Source organism: Drosophila teissieri, chromosome 2L, assembly GCF_016746235.2.
Source record: "Drosophila teissieri strain GT53w chromosome 2L, Prin_Dtei_1.1, whole genome shotgun sequence".
NCBI lineage: Eukaryota > Metazoa > Arthropoda > Insecta > Diptera > Drosophilidae > Drosophila > Drosophila teissieri.
In genome coordinates this window covers 2,280,073-2,295,246 of record NC_053029.1, presented here as the reverse complement: position 1 = coordinate 2,295,246, position 15,174 = coordinate 2,280,073, and the positions used below count along the sequence as shown (strand labels likewise).

Below are 15,174 nucleotides of genomic sequence, written 5' to 3'. Positions count from 1 at the left end.
CCTCCGGCTAAATGGCGCTGTTTCGCCTTTTTTATTGGCTTTGCCTTCTGATGCAATGAACTTGGCTAAAAGCTATCGCGTCAATCGGCGGTGGAAATTTTCCAAAGTGGATTTAAAACTTCAATTCAACAGCTGGCAGTGGCTCTTTAAACGGGGCAACAAGTAGTGAAAAAATAATCATAAGCCTTAATCTCATGATACTCATGACAGCATACACTGCTTTTGCCACAGAACGTGCAACTTTTTGAGAGGCCTTCATTGGCAAAGGCAGCTGCCAGTTTTTATTGAGCTCATCAAATGGGTATAATTCAATTTTTGCAATCGGGGAAAATCGCAGCACGATTCGATGTTCGCGTACGTTTAAATAAATGGCGATGGTCATAAGCACCGCGGGACACGCCCCCCCGCCGCCCCCAAAATCCCACCAATTTCCACAGTTTTCCACAATTTCCATTGGGGATGCCCGAACTGCCGAAAGGGGTGAAACAATCGTCCATTTTCAAGTTGGGCCATAAATCATTGTGGCATTGCATTTGGTTGCATTGAAAGTTTCCATTTTACCATTTTCCCATTTTCCCATTTTCCCATTGCCCTTTGCGTTTTCCATTTAGTTTTGCTCGCTGCAAAGCGAGGCGGGTTTTTTGAATTCAGTTGACAATGCCACATTAATCATACGCACATGTAGCCCGTTCGAAATGCTTCTTTAAAAGCCCAAGAAAATTGCTGACGTTTATTAAAACAATAAACAAATCATGTTGCTGCATTGCCTGCAATGGAAAATAAGACAGAGGCAAATGGCAAATGGAAAATGGAGAATGCAGCTAGGGACACATAAACATGTGGCACACGTACAGTGCATAAATATTTTAATTCTACCGAAATTTGCTGATAGTTTTATGTACTTGCCAACGAGACATGTCCCGAGCTTGAGGATCTGACCAAAAAATGCATTTCCATTTTTATTTATTTGCCTCAGCTGTTGACTGGCAAATAATTTATGTGCCTGCCTTGCATTTCAATTTATTTCACAATTTTCGCCCAGAATGGTGAATTTAGATTCAAAGTTTAGTTTTAGCAGATGAAAAGTTAAATTATGATGTGGGGCCAAAGGTCTTAGGTGCATAAGTGAAATCTAATGGGTTTCGTTAAGCTTTTGATGCGATCAAAGTGGTTTTCTTTAGTAATTGAATCGGAGAGGAAATCTGAGAGATGATTGGATTATTCAATTCATGACATCAGGACATCATGACATCAGGACTCCTTTTGTGCAGCACCTGAAAAGTACGTGAAAAGCTGACTGCTCCAGCAACTAATTTGTCAAAACCGGAAAGTTCACAAAGAAACTGTCAAGGAAATGCAAGGACTCGGCGATGCATAAAATTTCAACAAACATATGTAAATATTTGTTTACTCTGGCAAATAGTTGTGTTCCCCTCGAGAGCGAAAGCAGAGTCCTGTCCCCAGCATCCTTCACTTTTTCGCCCTTTTTCAACTTTGTCTGCTCGAAAAGAAGGACTCGGCAAAATTTCGATTACCCACTTCAACCCACTTGCACGTGTACTCTTTCCCTGCTTTTTCCCAGCTTTTTCCAGCTTTTCCACCGCTTTTCCTCCCATTTCCTCTGCTGTTTACCGATTCTCGTTGCACTTTCCCAAGTGCGCTCCATTGGGATGCAATTAAATACTCCGCATGAGCGGACAAATAACAGTAGCTACGACTTTGAACCTTTCTTCCTTCGTATCCTTGGCATCCTTGAAGGGTACGCTTGTATCCTTGTATCGTAAAAATGCCGAATCCCAGGGAAAACAATATTTGTATTGGCTCGCTTTGTGAGCTCCTCGGTTCTGTTTGTCATTTCGACATTCTGCCATTGCACATGGCCTCAGTTGGCCAGCGTTTAATTAAAAAGCCAATCGTTGCCGCACACAGGTATTACAAGTCCTCGAATTCTACACATTTTCCTCGGTTCTCTTTTGGCTATTTTACGGCCACCTGAACTTTTGTAAACTATAAACTTGTAAAATGCTGCACTATCTGATTTCTGGCGTTAATGGCTGCGCTATTATTTAAATAGCAACCTTTTTTCCCAAGGAAAACAGTGACAACTAGTGCTTCTTATGCTCACTGCTTGCGTGGCTTTGCATCTGCTGGGTTTTCCGAATGTCCTGGCAGGACGAAGGATAGCAGCTGTTGATTCGCTGCGTTGACGTATTTTAATTTATAATGCAATCACTGGCTGAAATCGCCTCCTATTGGAATTCAGCACATCTCCAAAGGGGCAAACCCTTTACAGCTCCATTTTGCTTAACGCCTCCGTGGAAACCCCTGTGTCTCTGAGTGTATGTGTGCGCTTGGAATGCACTGAAAGAAAGCTTAGCCATAGGAGGATCATTCATATGTTTTCTAGTTGAATAGCTTAATAAATCATAGTAACATTGTTATCACGTCTCTCTATATGCTAGGCTCTCAGTACTAATGGCTTTCTTTGGCTGTTTCTCTCAGTGTAGCAGCACGCGTGCTGTGTCACCGTGTGTCGCCTTCCCCTCGACGCCGTGATTTGGACCCCCCATTTCTCTGCGTGTGCTTGCCCTCGTGAGATTCGCAACGTGACAGCGCACAAGTCCAAAAGTGGTAATGCGGATGGGGATAGCGAGGATACCAAGGATGCCAAGGATGCGAGGAACCGATGCTGGGGCGAAGATCCTTTTGGGTTGACCCACGGGGCCTACACCTGGGAAACACAATGACTTCGACGACGACGACAGAAACAGCAACAGCAACAGAAACAGCAGCAGCAACAGCGACAGCAAAAGCGACAGCGACACGTGCCAAGGACACTGATTTATATGTTTTCCATTTTTGTTTTATTAGCGGCCTCGCATCTCCCCGCCCCCCGCTCCACACTGCTCCAGTTTTCCCTGGGAAAAACGTGCATGGAATTAATGAGAACCTGCCGCTATCTCATTCCAGCAGCTGCAACCCGAGCACTACGACCATTTTGCCCGCCACTTTAAAGCGGTCTGCTGAATGGGCGAATTAAAATGAGCATGAAATAATCATAAATTGCGCATTGGCGCATTAAAATTTCCATCGCTTAAAGTCAAGCATCCATTTGCCATTCGCCATTTGCCAGACGATTGAGAGGGGATAAGCTGAGTGGGGAAAGTGCGGGGGTCAGACGGTGGATTTCCCGACAGCTCGGGGCGCCCCCGTCAAAGTGCCCAAGTGGGTGGAGTGGTGGGTGGGTGGTGAAGGGGAAGGAGAAGGTGAAGCGGAAGCTGGCAGCTATGGCGCCGGAAATGGCTGCGTATATCCTGCGAATAGGAAGCCAATGCTATCGCCATCGCTGGCAATAGTTTTGCGGTGCTTTGGTCGCAGTTGCATTTGTATTTTACGATATGAATAGATCGCAGATTGCCGGGCTGACGGGAAAAGGGCTATTATGGCGACTATGCAGGCTGTTCCGCAAAACCAATTCACCCAGGAATTCATCTATAGTTTAATGGGGTAACTTAAGACATAGCTTGATTATTGCTTACTTAACTTAAATATTGGTGAAGCTTTATTACCAAGCCGTATGTAAAACAGTCTTGATAATTCCCTCTTGTGTTGTTTGGAATCCTCCTGACACTAAACCCCAGCCAGGACTCCCCTTTCCTTTCCTTCTTTATCAGCCAGCCACCAGTTTTCATCCGCTGGCCAAGCGGCGAACAAAGCCAGAAAACCGCGGCGAGATTTTCATTTCAATTTGCTGCCAAAAATGCCCACAGATTCCGAACGGGCGTTTTCCATGGAAAGCGGAAAATGGGCAATGGAAAGTGGGGAATGGGAAGTGGAAAGTGGGGAGCAGCAGACACGCAGTCGTTTGGTCGCCAATTTAGTTTTAACGGTGCAGCTGCTGCTTGTGTTATCATTCAATTGCCGGCTGCACTGAAATTTTGCATGCCAGGTACAAGGATTAGAGATGCTAAAGCTGCAAAATATTTAAAGGTATTTTTAAGGTAGAGTTAGAATCAGAGTAACTTGATACTTCATATAATTTAATTTTAGAGAGTTCCTATAAGAAGTTACCATCTGAGTAAGCCCGCTACTCAATCCTTCAACTACGACTGCTTTTGCGAGTGCATCCGATTAGTATCCATAACCATGAGTAATGACCAATCCCGCCAGTAACTCCCAGCTGCAGCCACGTCCAGGGTTTTGGCCGGATTCCGGTCGAGTTTAATTGGGCGAGTGCAATGCTCACTTGGATCGAGCCACTTGACTTGCCGGCCGAACAGCAGGCTTCTATGCAGCGCCTGGCAAAATTAGCTTAACTTACCCCCGGGCCAGTCGTATCTGCTTCCCATTACCCTGACCCCTGACCCCTGCCAACTGCCCCCCAAATACCGTTCTCACCTCGACCCCCAAAGGCGATAGTTGTTGACAAGGATAACGGCCCGTTGGGCATTTTGACCAAGCGCCAAGTGCATGACTATCTGATTGCATTCCATGCGAATTTTGGCCTGAAAAGCGTTTAAAACATCGAACTGCGTGGGTGAAACGTGCTCGGAATTTAAGCTGCACTGCGCGAAAACGGGAATTACTTTGAAAGCGGAGGTAAATGCCGTTTCAAATGTTTGCAAACGCTGTGCTCTTGCAAAATGAGTCTAGACTGTGATGTTAGCCGATTTTTCCAGTGCCGCTGAACTTAAATAGAAAATCCTAATCCCCACGAGAGTTTGCCCCACTTGCATACCAAATTGGTTTAATTCAATAAAATTTTAAAACAAACTTGTTTCTGCGGCCACATCGGTTATGAGTCAGCGTTTTAAATTGCTTTTGTTCGTTGCCAGAGGCTCCATGTCCGCTGGCCACTTTCAGCTATGCTGCTCAAAAGTCTGGAAAGTAATTCTATTAAAAATATCAAAAAAATGCAAAAAAAAAACTAATAGCCACGCTCGGCCAGAAGAACTAACTGCATGAGGATGGGGCTACGAACTCGATAGCATTTTAGCTGGATAAACAAATTTCTTTGGCGGGCGAACAAGAGCCAGGCAAATATGAAATTCCATTAATTTGATGGATGCTCCGGGCGCCAGGAAAAGTGGAAGAAGTGGAGGAAATGTGTGATGGCACTTCGAGTACAGCACCAAACACCATGCACCCCACGGGGCGTATGATTAATGCAATTTTCTGTTGCCGACAGGCAAGTCAGTGTCAGCGGAAGCACAATGCATTTATTAATGAACAACAAATCAGCTCAAGAGTGCAGTATATATTACCCAATTTGTATCTAACAGGTTGAAATAGCAAAGCTGTAACTTAAATTCGTAATCATAATTGAATTTAATCAGTTATCGTTATTATCTGAACATGGCTGTAATGAGAAATTCCTGTCATGCTCTTATGCAACAGAAGGTACAAGGCAAACTGTTATCTCCCAATTTAAAATGCAATATTTGCTATCAGTTCTTATACTCCCTAATCTAAAACTCATTTGTTGAATAGAAGTAGTGATTAGAATTGAAGAATGCATCAGTATAAAAGCGCGGTACTTCTTGTGGCAAATCCCAAGTTGTTCTTCAGCACCAAGAACCAAGTTCAAAATGCTTTCGCAGTGCTTTCACCTGCTTTTGGCAATACACTTGCTGATTTTGCCTGTGGTGCCTGAACTTTTGGAGCCATCTGAGCGCATCATCGGTGGAATCAGCATGGACATCACTAATGTTCCTTGGCAGGTGTCCTTGCAGAAATACGGCCAACACACTTGCGGCGGATCCATCTACAGTGAAACCATAGTTATAACGGCTGCCCACTGTATTGGTGATACTTCGCACGCGATTCGTGCGGGATCCTCGCTACATGATAGCGGTGGAGTTTTAGTGAGTGTGAAATCGATTATTATTCACCCACAATATGATAGAAGTAACCACCGGAACGATGTTGCTGTCCTCAAACTGAGCCGTCCTTTGAGTTTTTCCGATTCCATCCAAACCATTCCCTTGGCCGAGAAGGATCCTCCCACAGGATCAATGGCACTAAGCACTGGCTGGGGACTTAATTCCATATATGTGAAACCACAACAACTTCGGGGAGTTGAAATCTCTATTCGGTGGAAGTCCGTGTGTAAATGGAAATATCCTTTTATGTTCAATGAGGACATTTGCGCGGGAAGAATTGGAAAAGGCGTTTGTAATGGAGATTCCGGTGGACCCTTGGTAGTTGATGGCCAGCTGGTGGGGATCTCATCGCGAAAGGGAAACTTACTTTGCTATGGATCTAGTCTGTTCGCTAGTGTGTCATACTATCGTAACTGGATCCTGAAGGCCATCGAGTCTATATAAGGAATGGCTCTTCTACAGAGCCGTGAAATTTGTAATTTGAAATATATAATTTACGCACTTTTAACTTTGAACTCGCAGCAATAAGTATGGTTGTTCATAAATATTGTTCCGAAAAATAAATACTTGTATGCATAAATACTTCTTTTACAAAACTATACACTTTTTACTTTTCTTCTATTCCAACAACACTAAAATATATGAAACGGCATTATAGCCCGACGATTTTTTCGTACTTATACAAATTTTGTAAATATAAATATGCTTATCCTATTAACGATTCAATATGGTTAGAGACAAGACCAAACTTTTTATAATTGCATAATCATTTAAAAGATAGGTGTATATACATATGTCAAAAGCAGCATCAGAAAATGAAATTAATTTATGTAAACGTACGATGAATAATGTTTGTTTAAATATAATACATTTTTCCAAAAATAAAAATCGACTTTTCCACTTCCCATTTTATCCAGCCAAATGACAATGTATTGATACCATATACATTTTCTTTTAGCCCAATATGAAATATTTAATATAAAATAATAGCTAAAAACTCAACACACTTATAGTTTTGCTTTGAGCAGATGCTATTGGGAATATTTATTAATTTGGTTTCGCTGACATTACTTGAAAGTATTACTGAATTGAGGCAATTGCATTTAAGATCCATTCACGGTAATAAGGAACACTGGAGAAGAATGCACTAGATGAGCAATCCCCCATAGAGACAACACCCACAAGTTGTTTGTTAACCACCAATGGTCCTCCAGAGTCGCCATGGCAAACCGTTTTCCCATAAGTTCCTGCGCATAGTTGTGAGGAACCACCGAGTGAAGTGCTTAAAGGTCTCATAATGTGCAGGGTTAATCCTTGAAGATGTTTTGGATAAAAAGGCGTCCCATCGTTAAAAATATATGTCACTCCCCAGCCGGAGACGGAGGCAATTGATCCAGGAGCAGGATTCGTCTTAGCCAAAGGAATGGGCTGAACTTTGCTTGTGAACTCAAGTGGCTTACTTAACCTCACGATGGCGATGTCGTTTCTTTGTAGAACATACAAAAATTTTTCGTGGGTTATTACAGCGGCCAAATCGACAAGAGTTCCATTGAAATCTAGAGCGGATCCTGCGCGAACTTTAAATGCTTTGTGATCTACTCGTCTGGCGTTTTCATCAAAAAAGCAATGGGCCGCAGTAATGATGATATTATCGCTATAAATGGAGCCCCCGCAATGAAGGCTGCCATTATTTTGTATGGACACCTGCCAGGGAGCCTGTTCTATTTCAATGGGTCCTCCGCCGATGATTCGTCCTTCCGGTCGGTTTACTCGTCCTGCGGACAGGAAGTTGAGCGCCAATAGCAGCAGGAAGCTTTCGATGAACATCTCGACCAGTTTGGATGACTTTTTGGATTGCAGTGGCTTTACCCTCAAAACCACAAGTCTTTTATACGCTTTAGATAGTATCAGTAACAGTATCTACAAATTTCGTAGGAATTTTGTTAAACCTAAATTTAGAAAATTAACTAATTTATTATACACTCGGAAGCCATTCCATTACTGGAATTTTCTAATTAGAAAAGTTTGCACTTTGGTCTGTTCTGAATTTAGAAATGTTTGCAGATAACTTCAAACTGAATAAGCAAACCGAGGGGTATAAAAGACCTGTTCACTTGGAGTTAAAGCCACTGCAATCCGAAGTATTGTGAAAACTAATCGAGATGTTCATCGAAAGCTTCCTGCTACTATTGGCGCTCAACTTCCTGTCCGCAGGACGAGTAAACCGACCCGAAGAACGCATCATCGGTGGGCACCCTATAGAAATCGAAGTTGTTCCCTGGATGGTGTCCATCCAAGTAAACGGACTACATGTTAATGGATTGATCCTAAAAGGACATCATTTTTGTGGAGGGTCCATTTACAATGCAGATACCATCATAACAGCAGCCCATTGCTTTTTTTATAATGGGACAAGAATAGATGACGGATATTTTGAAATTCGCGCTGGATCTGTCTCCAAAAAATCCAATGGAACTCTTGTCAAAGTGGCCGCTGTAAAAGTCCATGAATATTATGTTCACAAAGAGTCTCCAGTTTTCGATGTTCGAAACGACATCGCCGTCGTTCGGTTAAGTGAACGTCTTGAGTTTACCAACAAAGTGCAGCCCATTCCTTTGGCCGAGTCTAATCCTGAACCTGGAACGATGTCCTTTGCCACTGGCTGGGGATGTATCTTCGAGTCGGAGGATCTGGGCATAAGCCCCATAAATCTTCTAGGAGTAATGCTACGCATCCAAACTCCTAACTCTTGTTCAATATCCCATGGCCAATCAACAATTTGCGCTGGATATTCTAAGCAAACCGCTTGTGAAGGCGACTCTGGAGGACCATTGGTAATTAATCGGCAACTTGTGGGTGTTACCTCCGCAGGTGGGGTATTTTGCGATAGGCCAGCTACATTCTCAAGTGTGCCCTTCTACCGAGAATGGATTTTGAATGCTGTTAAATCTTTTCCCCAACATGTTTAGCAATGTTCCCAACACAATAAAATAAATATTCACCGCAGCATATGTTAAAAGCAACAGAAATTGTGTGTATTCTTCTAAAAGTTAAAAAAAAGGCCTTTAAAAGCTGTCATAGTTTTAAAAACAAGTACGAACAATAAATTTATAACAAAATGCATCGTATCCATCCAAAAATATTACATGATTGTTGTAAATATCTTAGGTATTAAAGAATAGAAAATATGGTTTATTTGCTTAGCTTGATAAATACTGATAATTTATGTTTATTAAAGGTTACTTTCGCAAGTTCAATTACGATTCATTTCGTTAAAGTTTTGTTTTTCCAAAGTGCCCGATTTACAAAAAAGCATTCCAGAATTCGTTGTTTGGCCTATAAAACCAATTTTTAAAACCGATTTTTAAGAAACTAGCATCAATCAAAATGAATGCACAGCGATAATGATGACTGTTTTGTATAGCTAATTATCTACGCTAACAATTCCCCATACTTTCCAGCCGATCTTAAGAAAATATTATTTTGGGAAATTGTCTCATTTTTATAATGGGTTACCACATTATTTTTAAAAAAAATCACAACAATTTCATTGTTTTCCATCTGAGTTCTTATGAATTGGAAATTATATAAGGAGTTCATCATCGTGGAACAATTTATATTTTAAGTAATATTTTATTTAGAATTGCCCAAAACATTTTTTTCTGGAAATTAAAAAAGGAAATGCGGTAAAAAATTTAATATTTTTAAACAGATTTGTATTATATTAAAATAAATTAGCACGTAATGTAATTACTTCTATATATGGCTAGATATCTAAGCCGAAGTTTACTTTTGCATTCCTGTTTATTTTTGGATATATTTTGTCATATCGTCTCTAAAAATGGTCGCATTTCTTATTTTGCTTACTTAAAATTCCTTTCTATTTTAAGGAGGTAAAAGATAAAAACTATGGTTGCAATTAGCACTTGTCCTACATTTAGATATTCATGTAATTAGTTTATTTCAGTGTGTGCTGCTTGAAATATCCATTAAAATTCTTTTGCTACAACGCCAGAAGTACAAAATTCCCCATTTCACCGTGGCATACCTATAAAAAAAGGCCCAAACCTTTGCAGAAACCACTCGTAAGTGCAGCTCTAGTTGAAATGTTTGTGCAGTGGATTTTGCTGATCTTCAGCGTCACTTTGGTTTCCTCTAAAAGGATTCCGGAACGAATCGTGGGCGGCGACTCGATATCCATTCTATCGGTTCCCTGGCAGGCTTCCGTTCTTTATTTCGGAGAACATATGTGCGGTGCAGCCATCTACAGTGAAGACATCGTCATAACGGCAGCCCACTGTCTCAGCAAAGTCCACGCCGGTTACCTATCCGTGCGAGTTGGCTCATCGTACACCCTGTACGGTGGTCAGGAGGTGCGGGTATCTCGGTTCCTGAGGCACGAGAAGTACGGCCGGAGCATGTCCAACGACATAGCCGTGATGAGGCTGCAGTCCAAGCTCAGGCTGGGCAGTGGCGTCGCTGTCATTCCCTTGGCCGACACTTCTCCGGCCGGCGGATCTCCTGCCACGGTTTCGGGCTGGGGTGCCATTGGCTACGAGAAGGAAGCGGCCAAGTCTCTACTGGCGGTTTCCGTGAACATTGTCAATCAGGATCAGTGCCGCAAATCGTACAACAATCGAATCACCAAGGACATGATCTGTGCCGCCGCTCCGGGCAAGGATGCGTGCTCCGGCGATTCCGGAGGTCCTCTGGTCTCCGGTGGCAAGCTCGTGGGCATCGTGTCCTTCGGAGCGGAGTGCGCTCTTCCCAAATACCCGGGAGTCTACGCAAACGTGGCGGTGCTCAAGCCCTGGATTTTAAGCGCTATTCAAAGAGTCTAAAAACATATTGTGTTAAATAAAGTTTGAATAAAATAAACTCTGAAATATTGTGTTATATAAAGCTTGAATAAAATAAACTCTGAAATATTCTTTTAAATAAAGTTTGAATAATATAAACTCTGAAATACATAAAGTACTTGATTTTACTGGTATTTGTAAAGTATTTCAGCCATATGCAGTTTCAAGTTATCCTGTCTAGGTAAATGGAGCTATTCAAATGATTTGGATGATTTAATGAGCACGTGCCAGTTAGAAGTTCTGAAGAACTTATTACGTATAGTAATATTTCTTATTTTTGAGGTTACGACATATGTTGCCTTCGTAAAATGTACATTAAAATTCTTTTGCTAATTATTTTTTCCACGTGCGCTACTCGGAACCCTTTAAAAGCGGGAGTAGACCGAATCGAAGTCATTCCTAACATTAGTCGCGTTAGAAATGTTATTCCAGTGGCTTCTTGTGGTCGCCAGCGTCACCCTGATCTCGGCAGGATCTTCGCCGGAGCGAATAGTGGGTGGCCACTTTGTGGGTATCACAGACGTTCCCTGGCAGGCGGCTCTCCTGTACTCGGGAAGCTTCAAGTGCGGTGCTGTGGTCTATAGTGAGAAGATCGTCATAACAGCAGCCCACTGTACTCACAACGCCTTCGATACACTCTATTCCGTCCGAGTGGGATCAGTATGGAAGAACTTGGGAGGACAGCTCGTCAGAGTTGCTGTAATTCGGAGACATGAAGACTATGTATATAGATTTACCGCTGCGTTTAACGATATATCCGTAGTTCGACTGGCGGACAGTCTAACTTTTAATAGCAACGTAAGACCTATTTCACTGGCCGATGCTGCACCCGCAGCTGGAACTGAAGCCACCATTTCTGGTTGGGGAGAATTCGGAATCCCCGGGCTAGGATCTGCAGCTCTATTGCAAGCTTCGGTGAAAATAGTGGACTCAAATGCCTGTAGGCGGGCCTATCCATACCTCACCGATGCAATGATTTGCGCCGCCGCTCTCCTGAAGGATTCCTGCCGAGGAGACTCCGGAGGACCTCTCGTCTCCGGTGGCCAACTAGTCGGCATTGTGTCCTACGGCAAGTGGTGCGCAATTCCCTACTACCCCGGTGTCTACGCCAATGTGGCTGTGCTGAAACCTTGGATCTTAAATGCTACTGCACATCTTTAAATTTATGCTTAACATTCAAGACAACTATCTAGCATTTGTAACAATACTTATGACATATGTATATTGACATCTAAATAGATACATATTATTCTTAAAGCATTCTAATCGAAGGCATTGTGAACATTCCTTTATTTAATATCTTCTTTGTATGCACGGTTCTTCCTTCCTTTCGATCCGCTTTGCAAGGATTTTCCTGCAACTTAATATCCTCGCCGAGTTCGGGGCAAGAAAAAGCGATTTCCGAGTCATTGGGCAATGCAAACTGCGCAGCATAATCGCATGATACGTATATGCCTAATCTCTGCTGCAAAAACCCACATCGCCGGGAAAATGGAAAACGAAGCCCGGGGAATTTTCTTAAACCTAAATTTAGAAAATAACAAATTTAGGGGGTAAATAAGTTAAACCTAAATTTACAAAATAACTAATTTAGGGGCTAAATATACATGCAAAAGCCATTTCATTACTGGAATTTTCTAATTAGAAATGTTTGCACTTCGGTCTGTTCCGAATTTAGAAATGTTTGCAGATAACTTCAAACTGAATAAGCTAACCGAGGGGTATAAAAGACCTGTTCACTTGGAGGTAAAGCCACTGCAATCCGAAGTATCGTGAAAACTAGTCGATATGTTCATCGAAAGCTTCCTGATCCTATTGGCGCTCAACTTCCTGTCCGCAGGACGAGTAAACCGACCCGAAGAACGCATTATCGGTGGGCACCCTACTGATATCGAAGATGTTCCCTGGCAGGTGTCCTTCCAAATAAGAGGATATCATGTTTGTGGAGGGTCCATTTACAATGCAGATACCATCATAACAGCGGCCCATTGCTTTTTTTTGGGTGAGACATGGCAAGATCCCCGACATTATGAAATTCGCGCTGGATCCAAATCGATAAAATCCAATGGAACTCTTGTCAAAGTGGCAGCGGTAAAAGTCCATGAATATTATGTTCACAAATGGGATCAATGGTTCGTTCTTCAAAACGACATCGCCGTCGTTCGGTTAAGTGAACGACTTGAGTTTACCAACAAAGTGCAGCCCATTCCTTTGGCCGAGTCTAATCCTGAACCTGGAACGATGTCCTTTGCCACTGGCTGGGGAAATATCCACGGAGCGGAGGTTGGGGATGCGAGCAAAGGACCCATAAATCTTTTAGGAGTAAAGCTCCGTATCCAAACTCCTAACTCTTGTGTAATATCCCATGGTCAATCAACTATTTGCGCTGGAAATCCTAGGCAAACCACATGTCAAGGCGACTCTGGAGGACCATTGGTAATTAACCGGCAACTTGTGGGTGTTACCTCCGGAAGGGGACAAAATGCGATTGGCCAGCTAGATTCTCAAGTGTGCCCTTCTACCGAGAATGGATTTTGAATGCTGTTAAATCTCTTCCCCAACATGTTTAGCAATTTTCTCAGCACAATCAAATAAATATTCAATGCAGCATATGTTAAAAGCAACCCAAATTGTGTATTCTTTTCAAGTTACAGCTTTCATAGTCTTTTTTAATATATAAAAACAATAAAGTAATAACAAAATGCATGTGAAAGTATCCATCCAACATTATATGAGGGTTGTAAGTGTCTTACATAAGACAATTTAGTTTTGAGGAATGGAAAATAGGGTTTATAAAGATGCTCCAACAATTTGCAAGAAAAAGCGATTTCCGAGTCATTGGGCAATGCAAACTGTGCAGCATAATCGCATGATATATGCCTAATCTCTGCTGCAGAAACCCACATCGCCCGGAAAAGGGGAAAATGGAAAACGGAGCCCGGGGAAAATACCCAGCCGCTAAGCCGGAGGAAGCTGCCTCTGGAGAGTCAATTCCAGCGATTAAATTAAGAATGCATAACTTGCAGGGTTAACAATGTTGCCGGGCGCTGGCTGGAGTGCAAGGAATCGGAGAATCGTTGGATTGGAGGAAGGACCTCTCCTCCACTGAAAACAGGGAGCAATTGCCTTGACAGGAGCACGAAGCGAGTCCCTGATTTTTATTTGCCATTCTCTGTGCACCCATTTCTCCGCTCATTCGCGGGCGAAAGCAAAAAGAAAGTGGACGGCGGTGCAACTTCTGCTACTTATCTGCTTTTTTCAATTTGCGATTTGTTTGCTGCAGCCACTGCCATTAAGGCACTGGAAAAAATACTACTCGCAACACATTCATGTTCAGTAAAAGTCGTGTTTATCGACTTATCGTGTTATCGTGTTTATACATATTAAAATATGTTTGGTTTTTTGTGAATACTTGCACTCTTATATATTATTAAGTGCCATTGATATTGGTGTTGCATGGCCCATGAAATTGATGAATAGCCGAGCAGCTGTCAAATGGTTTCTAATACTCGTTTATTAGGTTGGAGCAATGTAGCCTTTGCAAGCGAAACCAAAGCCAAAATCTTTTGGTTGCCACTGAACCGAACTGCTGAACTGAGCTGAGATTGAGAACAATTTCTGCAAGAAAACCGCACGACACACACGACCTGTCAACACAAACACACTGTGCCCCTTTCCCTCTGGCGTCTCAAGGATGCCTTGCCCCGCCTTTGCGCAGGACCACACTCGAAGGACTCGCAGCTGACATGGCCATATATCGTACAATATTATGCATGCAATGCCAGGCAATGGCCAGAAGAATATTCAAAGCATTTAGCAACTCATTGTCCCTTTCGACAGCCAACCAGCAGCAGCAAACCAGCAACTGAAAGGCACAAGACGCTGCAGATGGTGGAGATGGTGGAGATGGTGGAGATGGTGGAGATGGGGAAAAATGTATTCATGGACCCCCAAATTGTATAATTTAAGTTTGCACATAAAATCACACCGCAAACTTGGAAAAAGGCCCGAAAAGCAGGAGCCGCAACAACAACAGCACTCAAGTGAACTGACATTGATACGGAAAAGGATATGTGAATGGGGGAGCATGTGGCATATAGTATATATAAGGCGAAGGTCCTACTCTTCTGGGAAGGACTCAGTGGTCTTAAATAAAAATCTTTCTAAATAATAGATTCTAAATATGAAATTCAGGAAGGTAAGGAATAAATCCTAAGGAATAAGCCTAAGGCATGCATTCTTTAGTTATAATAGTTCTAAGTAAATTCAAAATTAGAAGACCGAATTCAAAGAACCTCTGTTTTTTGACTAGCAACGAGTTTTCCCAACCGTTTTTGCACTTTTCCTATGACCCCTCCCCGCAACTTGAAGACGGCCGTCTCTATTACACAGTTGAGCACACACTCCACCCGCACGCACACACATCAAATTTG

General features: G+C 42.5%; 5 protein-coding genes and 1 pseudogene across 5 annotated transcripts; 5 read left to right on the top strand and 1 right to left on the bottom strand.

Annotated features, from left to right (window-relative positions):
• Window positions 1–5,569: 5,569 nt before the first annotated feature.
• LOC122617977 (trypsin delta) lies at window positions 5,570–6,436 on the top strand. Its single transcript, XM_043794070.1, has one exon. It carries the CDS (start codon window positions 5,589–5,591, stop codon window positions 6,324–6,326), a length of 738 nt encoding a protein of 245 aa, XP_043650005.1. The 5' UTR covers window positions 5,570–5,588; the 3' UTR covers window positions 6,327–6,436.
• A 459-nt stretch (window positions 6,437–6,895) lies between these two features.
• LOC122617972 (trypsin alpha-like) lies at window positions 6,896–7,736 on the bottom strand. The gene has a single exon (XM_043794053.1). It carries the CDS (start codon window positions 7,707–7,709, stop codon window positions 6,963–6,965), a length of 747 nt encoding a protein of 248 aa, XP_043649988.1. The 5' UTR covers window positions 7,710–7,736; the 3' UTR covers window positions 6,896–6,962.
• A 281-nt stretch (window positions 7,737–8,017) lies between these two features.
• LOC122626003 (trypsin alpha-like) lies at window positions 8,018–8,911 on the top strand. The gene has a single exon (XM_043806098.1). The coding sequence runs from the start codon at window positions 8,045–8,047 to the stop codon at window positions 8,849–8,851; it is 807 nt and encodes a 268-aa protein (XP_043662033.1). The 5' UTR covers window positions 8,018–8,044; the 3' UTR covers window positions 8,852–8,911.
• Window positions 8,912–9,978: 1,067 nt separating this feature from the next.
• LOC122626048 (trypsin delta) lies at window positions 9,979–10,788 on the top strand. Its single transcript, XM_043806154.1, has one exon. It carries the CDS (start codon window positions 9,989–9,991, stop codon window positions 10,721–10,723), a length of 735 nt encoding a protein of 244 aa, XP_043662089.1. The 5' UTR covers window positions 9,979–9,988; the 3' UTR covers window positions 10,724–10,788.
• A 367-nt stretch (window positions 10,789–11,155) lies between these two features.
• LOC122626219 (trypsin alpha-3) lies at window positions 11,156–11,965 on the top strand. The gene has a single exon (XM_043806392.1). It carries the CDS (start codon window positions 11,162–11,164, stop codon window positions 11,900–11,902), a length of 741 nt encoding a protein of 246 aa, XP_043662327.1. The 5' UTR covers window positions 11,156–11,161; the 3' UTR covers window positions 11,903–11,965.
• Window positions 11,966–12,502: 537 nt separating this feature from the next.
• LOC122611817 lies at window positions 12,503–13,311 on the top strand (annotated as a pseudogene).
• The last annotated feature ends 1,863 nt before the right edge of the window (window positions 13,312–15,174 follow it).